At 44.5% G+C, this 9,876-nt stretch overlaps 1 protein-coding gene across 1 annotated transcript; it reads left to right on the forward strand.

The window, feature by feature from the left end:
- The first annotated feature begins 316 nt into the window (after positions 1-316).
- On the forward strand, positions 317-9,480 carry CHRNA1 (cholinergic receptor nicotinic alpha 1 subunit). The gene is made up of 9 exons (XM_050900006.1): positions 317-356; positions 2,265-2,410; positions 2,557-2,601; positions 3,035-3,144; positions 3,382-3,577; positions 4,196-4,433; positions 5,540-5,763; positions 7,086-7,325; positions 9,286-9,480. Exons 1-9 carry the CDS (start codon positions 317-319, stop codon positions 9,415-9,417), a joined length of 1,371 nt encoding a protein of 456 aa, XP_050755963.1. The 3' UTR covers positions 9,418-9,480.
- Positions 9,481-9,876: the final 396 nt, after the last annotated feature.

A 9,876-nucleotide genomic window follows, 5' to 3' on the forward strand; every position in this document is an offset into this window, starting at 1 on the left:
ATAACCCTTTCCTATCTTTATTTATATATTTATTTGTCTATTAAGTCACAGACCACGTATTGCCACTTAGAAAAAATGACCTTCTGTAAGCTGCAGAAGATACTTGACTGGTGAAACACACGGTGCTCCCATTTCCAACCCGGCGGCGCAGCGGCCCTCAGCTGTCATTCCCAAGAACAGGTGCTGTAAATCAATACCTCGGTGGCTATATTTCGCCAGCCCCCTGGCAGGAGGCAGCACAGCCCTCCTCTGAAGGGACCTTAAAGGCGCTTTGTGCGGGCCTCCGTCTGTATGACTGCAGCAGGAGGGAGCCGGGATGATGAAGGTCCATTGCGTACTCTTCCTCGTCTCCACAGGTAAAGGTGTTCCAGCCATTGCCTTGAACGGGGGTCGGCTCCTTCCTGAGCGTGCAGGACCAGGGCTTTGCGTATGCATTGGTTTGAGCAAATGTGTGTTCTGAGAGCAGCCTGTCCTGCTGATAAGGTTTTATGAACACACCAAATCGTTTAAATGAGAGCTTTGAAGTGCATTGGTAACAGCTCAGATATTTGTAATTTCAGACACCAGATATTTTGAAGTGAGAAGTTTTTGTGTTTAATTGTTTTTCTCTCTGTCATCTTTTTGCCATGCTCCCATTTACTCTAGTGCTATATATATTTCAAAATGTGTGAAAGGATCTAGTAAACATGGCTTGAAATGTAAAAATTCATTACAAGAAATTTCATTAAGTTGTGGGACTACTAACAAGGAAGCAGAATTGATTTGCAGCCGCATGTGTTGTACCAGGATAATTCTTTTTAAACTGTCCCGTAAAAGAATAAGTATTTTATGATCCTAAAAACTTCACCAAATTCAAGCAGTATACTAAATTCCTACCAAGCCACACCAGAAGGCAGCAATATGTGAAGGATTTTAATTGGATTAATAAAGCATAGCAAAGAGCTTGACTTAGATATGATGCTGTGATCATAACTTAAAAATTGAAAGACGACTCCTGCCCACCCCAGTCCAGCCTCTTGGCAGGGGAAGCAAGCAGTGCCTGTCTGCGGCAAACAGCTTTTCTCAATGGCATCCAAGTATTTTAATACCATATCATGGCAGGACAAGGCCGAGACAGAATCCTTGGCATCTCAGCTCAACTATATAAAAGGAGCTGATGAAAAGTCAGTTAGGAAACAAGGGGAAATCCTGGCTTAGGTTGGAGTCAGCAGCAGAATTCTTGTTGACTTCAGTGGCCCAGGATTCAAACTGAGAGAGGGGAAGACAAGGATGGGATCTGCCAAAAATGCTTGCAGCGAGGCTCAGCTGTTTTGTTCCCTCTCACTGCCTTTAAAAGGGGGTACATACAAAAACATCCCCAAGCCCCCCTTGCATTTGCTTCACTGTAACAGTGAAGCAGCTGCCTGTTCTGCAACAGGCGATCTGGAAATGGGGTTCGTCTGTTTTTCTGTGAGGTGGGAATCTGGGCCCTCACCCCTTGGGAGTACAATGCCATGCACATGCACTGCTAAAGCTGCACTGAAATAAAGCTGCTACATGCCATTTTCACTCGTGATGCCCTTCTTACAAGGGCTCTTTCGTGTAGTGCTGCCAAGTCACACTGAGCGGTCTGTGGGCAGAGCCCTCCAAGAACAGGTTGAGACCTTCCCTGAGGAGAGGGAAATATGAGACCGCATTGTGAATGGTTTCCTTCTCTCTCACAATGAACACAACCTGAGCAACTCCAGCCGTGGAGAGGAGCTCCTGCTCTGCTTAGACTTCAGATGCAAGGACTCTGGGTGGTGCTTTCACCTCAATGACTGTTGTGCTTGGCCCTGTCCTTTAATGTTACTGTTACAGGCAAGTCCATGGAGTGGAAGGTGGAGAAGACGCCATCAAAAATCCCTGATTATGGGTATTCTCTATGCTTAACTATCCACAAGTATTGCATGTAAGCACAGTTGCGGGTTGGAAGAGCCTGGAAGAGATTCCTAATGATCAGTCTGATGTCCACCATCATGGCTATTTGTTTTTGTTCATCTCCTGGTTGAAGGCTGTTGTTGCCTCACTCCTAAGCTGACCTCCAGATCAGATAGGTAGTTACCCCTGCTGACAGTATTTGCAATACACATAATGCACGCCTGAAATAAGGAGTCACAGAGAGGACTCAGCGTTAACCCACCACCTGCAGCTTGCTGTTGACAGTATTTCCTTCACCATTTCCTGACGGTGCTGTAGCCTGTTCCCTGTCCCATCTTACTGATGCCACCCCTGCTGTTCTGCAGCTGGGCTGGCCCTGTGCTACGAACACGAGACTCGCCTCGTCGAGGACTTGTTCAGGGACTACAACAAGGTGGTGCGCCCAGTGGAGGACCATCGGGACGCCGTTGTCGTCACTGTCGGGCTGCAGCTCATTCAGCTTATTAGCGTGGTATGGTGTGAACGTGTGGTACATGTTGAACCACTGGCTTACGTGATAGTGCCAAATAGCGTCATTTTTCTAAGGAAACAATTTTTCTCCTTTAATCCTGATGTTTGCTGCAACTGCCTTCTTTTCTTCCTTTTTTTTTTTTTAAGGATGAAGTAAATCAGATTGTGACGACCAACGTACGCCTGAAACAGGTAACTCTAAATATTGCTAACCATTTCATCCAATTCAAATAAATGGACTGGACACAGCCAGGAATGAACCACTCTGTTAAACTTTTAGGGGCAACTTGGACAGGTAGGTCAGCTAGCAGAGCATTTCTTCTTTCTGGGGTCTCAAAAACAAAATGTGCTAGACACTAAGAGCCTTAAGAGAAGCATTTTGCATTGTATTTCAAACAGTAGACTTCTGGTATATTTATCTTTTATAATATTTTCTATTTTTTTTATAAGCTTCTTAAACCAAAATTTAGGTTAATGTAAAAAATTAGCTGGAGGTCCCACTAGCATATGTTTATGCTTACCTGCATGTCCCAAAGCAAGGGAGGTGCATGTCTCTTGGAAGTACCAAAACTAGCCCCACAAGAGCTGGAAGAGGCTCTCCGTGGCTGAAATCCTCCCTCTTTAGCAATGGACGGACGTCAACCTCAAGTGGAATCCAGACGACTACGGTGGCGTGAAAAAAATCCGCATCCCCTCAGATGATATCTGGCGGCCTGACCTTGTTCTTTACAACAAGTAAGGGGTGCCAGCTGCCTGGGGAGGGAGGGGTAGCTCGGCCCCGTGGCACCACTATGGTGGGGCTGCTTTCCCACGACATCTTGGCCAGTGGGTAGCATGCCTCACAGCAAGCTTCTCCAGGAGCAGGCAAGATGGCACTGGGGGGACCAGTCGATCCACAGCCACAGAAATCCTTTTGTGACTATGTTAATTATGCTGCCCATATTGCTGTTAATGTCCTTGTTCCTTTTGCAGCGCAGACGGGGATTTTGCCATCGTTAAATACACTAAAGTCCTTCTGGAGCACACAGGCCTGATCACCTGGACACCACCAGCTATTTTTAAAAGTTACTGTGAAATTATAGTCACGCACTTCCCATTTGACCAGCAGAACTGCAGTATGAAGTTGGGAACTTGGACGTATGACGGTACAATGGTTGTTATTAACCCGGTAAGCAAGGAGTTTGTAATTGGGAAAAGCAGTAAAGACCTGGATATGTTTTTAGGGAAATCTCAGATTTAGAATGGAATATAACCTTGTTTTAACTGAAAAACAAGCAGGCACTACCTGTAAAATATAAAAGCCCTTTATAAAAGATCTAGCACAAAATTTCCTGGTTTGGCTTCTAAAATTCTGCATACCCATAATTCCTGTGCCCTAACAGTCTCCTACCTGTCTATCCTCCAACAGCTTCACACCACTTCTTGTGGTGCTGCCTGTTCTGCTTTTGTTTGTTTTCTTATTTTTTTGGGGGGGTGCTTTTTCTCTGCTCATGACTTTGCATTTCCAGGGACTCTTTCCCTGTCCTCTCAGGTATGTCTCCTATCTGTAAATAATTAGTCAGTCCTTCTCTTTACTCGACTATCCCTGACTGTTTCTGTAAAATATTTAGTTGAATGCTGTGTAGAGGATGATATTCTAAGGCAAAATAACACAGACAAGAGTGGTTTGCTCACAAAAATGCATGAAGTGCCTGAGTTATTTGGAATCCTGTTCCTGAGCAACTGCCAAGTTTTGGTTTTGTTCAGAACATCTAATATGAAGAATTTGGGGGTTTTTTGCTGTCAGGAGAGTGATCGCCCAGATCTGAGTAACTTCATGGAGAGTGGGGAGTGGGTGATGAAGGACTACCGCGGCTGGAAGCACTGGGTTTACTACGCTTGCTGCCCTGACACGCCCTACCTGGATATCACCTACCACTTCCTCATGCAGCGCCTGCCTCTCTACTTCATCGTGAATGTCATCATTCCCTGCCTGCTCTTCTCCTTTTTAACCGGGTTAGTTTTTTACCTACCCACGGATTCAGGTATGTGAATTTATTCATTCTACTGCCGTAGAAATTGCTCTTCTAACAAGTTTCTGAGAAATTCTGAGTATTTGAAATGACCAGCCAACTTGAAGGGCAGCACTTACTAAAACTGGATATTTCCACTCAAAATAATGGCCCTAAACATTCTGCAAATAAAGGGTAAGCGCTGAAACTATTGGTATGAATAAATTGGGCTGATTTCCAACAGAAGTCACTGCTTAACTATCCAGTTAACTTCCACAAAACAAAGATTTAGCTAATTGATTTTTATGTTTTGCCATAGGTAGGTAGTGTGTTAGTATGTCACGCAGTAAGCGAGCACACAAGGGGCGAGTGAGGCCCTTCGGCACAGTGTTAGAGCAGAGAGCTTGTTATCTGTTCACAGAAATTACCTCGTGTGACACAAAGAGTGATCCTGGACTCTTCTGGCCTCCTTTGTCCCTGCTGAGCAGCTCTTGCTCCCTGCAGCCATTTCCTCTGCTTCATTCATTTTACCTTGTGTCAGCTTTTCGTACTGCTTAATTTCATTAAGCCCCTTCTATGAAATACTTGATGTATATTTTTTTCAGTGGAAAACTTTATAGAAAGTTGAACTGGATAGAAAAAAGATGTGTGAATCATGTTTTGTGGTTCAGTTTTGACATCCTACGTACTGGAAGATCTCAAATAGCAACTGACCTCTGGTGTCAGATGTGATTTTTGTCTGCCCACTCAGCCCAGCATGAGCCTGCCAGAGAGTAAGGCAAGCGAACCCCCAGGAGGCTGTGGAAGAAGCATTAATCAGGTGCATATACTTCATCATTCAAAATGCACAGCCCATGAAGCACTCCTGGCAAGTAAGCTTTCCATGTCCATCACCCATACCTCAGCCCAGTCATACCTGGTGATTCCCACCTTAATGCTGGAGCTGATGCTGTTAGGCTCTCAGGTTTGGCCAGCTTAGTTACTGCTTTGGATGCTGCGAGAGACGATAGCACTCCAGATGCACACACATGTACGTGTGTGAATAGCCATTGTCCACATCCTATCTTCTCAAATAAATACTCTCTGTACTGAATGATAGGAGCAGCAATGGTATTATCTTTTGGTTTTTTGCATGGCAGGTGAGAAAATGACTCTCAGCATCTCTGTTCTGCTGTCTTTGACTGTGTTCCTTCTGGTCATCGTGGAGCTGATTCCCTCCACCTCCAGTGCAGTGCCTCTGATAGGCAAATACATGTTGTTTACAATGGTGTTTGTCATCGCATCAATCATCATCACAGTCATCGTCATCAACACCCACCACCGCTCCCCAAGCACTCACACCATGCCGCACTGGGTCAGGAAGGTGAGCTCTATGGCTTTGCATGTTTCCTGGTTTCCACTGAGCACTCCATATTTTATTGGCAGGTTTTCCAATAAAAGTCAACAAGAATTGGGGAAGTAAATGCATCACATTAAATCTCTCTAGACACAAGAGCCAGTGTTAACTACTTAGCTGTGCATAAAGTCAGCAAGACTGCTAAAGTGCTCCTTTAAGTAACAAAATTGTCCACTTGGGTAGAGTCTTGCAGGGAACAGATGAGGCAAAACACGGGCAGCTGAAGGTACAGCGAAAAGAAAATGTCCAGCTGGACTCAAATTATATTTCCTGGTCTAATTCTCCATCTGACTGCAAAGCACTGCTGCCTGCCAGTGGCCAAGTTTGCCAGCTCATGTGAGTGCAGAGCACAAAGGCCATTGAGGATACCTGCGTATCCAGAGGATACCTGCGTTCAGCATTCCATTTTGCAAGACAGTTTAGCAAAAGCTATGATCTTCTCTGTAGTTTTCCAGTAAATACAGTTGCTCTGCAGTCCTTGGGAAGCAAGGAGATCTTTGCACAGTAGTCTAAATGGTAACCACAAGACGTAGAAAAAATTGGATGTCTGTCATTACAAGTTCTTTGCCAGGGAGACAGTACCAAAGAGGATCCATTCAGTTATTCTTGCCTTTTTTAAGCCTGCCTGGGTTCATATTAAACCATGACTTGAATAGGAGATTGTTTCGTGTATTTCTAATTATACTTCTAAGGCTACAGCTTACATCAGATTCAGTCTGCAGCACAAACAATCCCTGCAGAAGGGAGATTTCAACAGGCGAACACTGCATGTGCTTAAAATTGCTCTGGCAGCAAGCCTCTGTTACTCCAAAGGAAATTATTGTAAACCTTATATGCCTGTATAACAAACATTTGTAATAGCAAAGTAAGTCAAACGTAAGTAGCCAAAAGACATCCTTTGTAGTCCATTCTTCAAGCCAGATTCATAAGCACTATGTTCCAAACGAGATGAGATTGTCAGAGCTCTGTCAGCTCACGCTAGCTGAGGGTCTGCTCCGGGACGTCGCACCCCGCTTTGTGTGTAGATGTTGGCTATATGGCAGGGGGAAATGGTTTCCAGAAAACGTGTGACAGGCCTGCGGGTGACTCCATCTGCCCCAGGACATAAGGCTGACAAAAGCCCCAGTGTGACGGAGGCGCAGGCTGTGACATACTCTGAGAGGGAATCTGTAGCCGATCCAGCACGGGAAGCGATTTGGGATCGGAGGGGCTTGCCTTTTTTCAGTACACAGCGGCATCTGTAACACAGCCCCACAGACCAGCAACTGTCGTCTTCTCTCTGTTTTCAGATCTTTATTGACACAATCCCAAACATCATGTTTTTCTCTACAATGAAACGACCGTCCAGGGATAAACAAGACAAAAATATTTTTGCAGAAGATATTGATATTTCTGAAATTTCTGGGAAGCCAGGTTCTGTGCCTGTCAACTTCTACTCCCCACTTACCAGAAATCCAGATGTGAAAAATGCTATAGAGGGAATCAAGTACATTGCAGAAACGATGAAATCGGACCAAGAAGCCAGTAATGTAAGGCATTTTTTGTGCGTGATTCATTTCTTGCTTTCAAATTGCTACATCTTATTTTTTTGGCAAAATATCCCCCCTTCACAAAAACACTCCAAGCCCTGGTTTGGCTTTAGCAGGGGACAGTCTTCTCCCCTTGGCACAGTCAACAAGGAGCGACAGATAATTGTCGCAGATGGGATTTGAATCTTGGCCTTCCAAAAAAAAAAAAGGAAAAGAAAAGTGTCAGTGCTAAGGTTTTCTAAATGTGGTATGCGAAGCTGTAGAGACGGAGTGTCTGTGAGTAGCAAAGCAGTTTCAAGAACTGTAAGCAAGTTCCAAAACACATTCCTCCTGTCTCCCACTCAGGCATCTTCCCCCTGCAGTAAGCAAGCTCCTGTCACTTTTGAAAAGCCAGGAAGCAAGCCGAACTCCAAAAGGCTAGTAGTTTTATCTGAGAAGTGTTAAATGTAACTTAGAAATTATAATTCTAATTTCGATAAGGTTTTGTTTTGTTCCCGTATGCTACAAGTAGTCCCTGCAAGTGAAGCACGTCATGAACTATGATTACTGACTTTTTCCACATTGCAAGCCAAAGGAAGGATAAATGTGTATAAAGTCACATATGGCAGTGTTCCCCAGGAAAACCTAGCTCTGCCTCCCAGCACATTCAACGCAATTAACCCCCTCTTTTATTTCAGTTACCACAGCTCACACAGCTTTTGCACAGGTAGTTCAGTCCTGGTACTTCACCTTTCTAAATGATCATAGACCTTTCCTGTTGAGCTGCCGGGTAGCCTGAAGATGGGGAGAGAGTTCTCCAGGACAATAATTTGGCCGCGCTCTTGAAAAGGAGGCACCTCCTTCCCGCTGGCAGGATTTACACCACAGTGTTTGTTCCTGTGACCAAATTCCTGGAGCACGTGGAATGGCTCCGGCTGCAGTCTCATGTTCCCCATGACTCCTATGCCTCTCTGCAGATAAAGTGTTACCTTCAGCAGGGCTGGCGTGGCTTCAGCGCCTCTGGGCTTCGCTTCCTCCTAGGCTTACAAGGAGGGTCTTCCGGTTACTGGCAAGCGCTCCCTTCGGAAGCGGAGCCCAGCTGCTTGTGTCATCTGGGCACCACTGATATCACTTCCAGGGGGTTTCAGAAGTCAGGTTCCCCAAATAAACTGAAGGTTGTGGCTTCTGAAGGCTGCCACTTCACTGCACTCATTTATGCACTTATGAACCGCCTCAAAACAGTATTGATTATCAGTGTCTTCTAGATAATTTACAACAGCCTCTTCTACTTGTGAGGCAACTAAGGCAAAAGTAGAGGGTGTCTTAGGCCAGTACGTGTCACTCCGTACGGCAGAGTTACAGGGTGGAAATCCAGAGCCCTGGGCCCTGCTGCACTTAGCACCTCGCACTCTGCTCGCTCTTGTGGTGCTGGGTTCCCACAAAAGCACCCAGCAGAAAGGCGGTCGCAGAGCAAGTGGTTCACTGTGTCCCACAACTGGAAAAAAGACTAAGGGAGCTACGGAGAAGGTTTTCCCAGACCTTAGAGTGTATACTAGGCATGGAAAGTAGGGACTAGAGCTAAATTAATGACAATTGCTTAGGTATCCCAGGAGAATGAAAAAGCAATAGAAAAACAAAAGCCAGTTGGGTCAAACTAAGTGTTTTGCTTTCAGTGTTTTAAACTCTTTTTCAAAAGCAATGATTTGACTAAAAAATAAGCTTTTCAACATTTCTTTTTCATGAAATTGTTCACCAAATTGCCAGGGTTTCTAAACAGTTTAGTGTTGAAACTTACATTTCTAGGTAGCTGAGGCTTTCTCAACCACTGACATGCTTTTGAGAAGAAAATGAGTATTTTTTGCATAATAATAGTGGAACTTAAGGAAGAGCCTTTCCCTTGTTCAAGACACTAAATTACAAGAACGCCCATAACAAACATGGCTCTGCAGAGATTTTACCATCTCCTTTGTTTCTTTCCCAGGCTGCGGAAGAATGGAAGTTTGTTGCGATGGTGGTTGATCACGTTCTCCTTGGCATATTTATGCTAGTTTGTATTATAGGAACATTAGCTGTATTTGCTGGTCGCCTTATTGAATTAAATCAGCAAGGGTGAACATCAGCTGGAAACTATTTGCTACCCTGGTCAGCATCGGAAAGCATCTTAACCATCAAAACCTGGCCAGCCTCCGAAAGTTTCACAGACAGGAATCGGTCCCTGCTGGGAAAGAGCAAGGATAATAAAACATAAGGCTCCATACTTAGCACTTCTGAGCTGCTGCTCAGTGGCATTTCATTGCCAAAAAGAAACACTTGCATTACTGGTAGACTGAATGGCTGTCAGCCAGGTTTTGATCCATTTTACCATTTATTAAAAATGTTAATGTATTAATAAGACTGTCTGACTTTGTAACCCACAGATACAATTCCAGTGAAATCAATAGCAGTGTAATAAGCTTTAGCTGAGCTGTAAATCTGTATCCAACTTTAGCATTCAAGCTGGTTTCAATATCTGCTCTGTGGTTTTTGTATTGGCAGAGTCACAAATGACTCCTCTTGTAACACTAGACGTAAC

The sequence above is a fragment of the Gymnogyps californianus genome, chromosome 7, assembly GCF_018139145.2.
Source record: "Gymnogyps californianus isolate 813 chromosome 7, ASM1813914v2, whole genome shotgun sequence".
Taxonomy (NCBI): Eukaryota; Metazoa; Chordata; class Aves; order Accipitriformes; family Cathartidae; genus Gymnogyps; species Gymnogyps californianus.

Bases quoted from the DNA above. Each gene is read 5' to 3' on its own strand.
- CHRNA1 (XM_050900006.1), top strand. From the start codon at position 317: ATGATGAAGGTCCATTGCGTACTCTTCCTCGTCTCCACAG. The intron at 3,145-3,381 runs GTAAGGGGTGCC...TTCCTTTTGCAG, and splicing joins GACCTTGTTCTTTACAACAA to CGCAGACGGGGATTTTGCCA. The intron at 4,434-5,539 runs GTATGTGAATTT...TTTGCATGGCAG, and splicing joins TTACCTACCCACGGATTCAG to GTGAGAAAATGACTCTCAGC.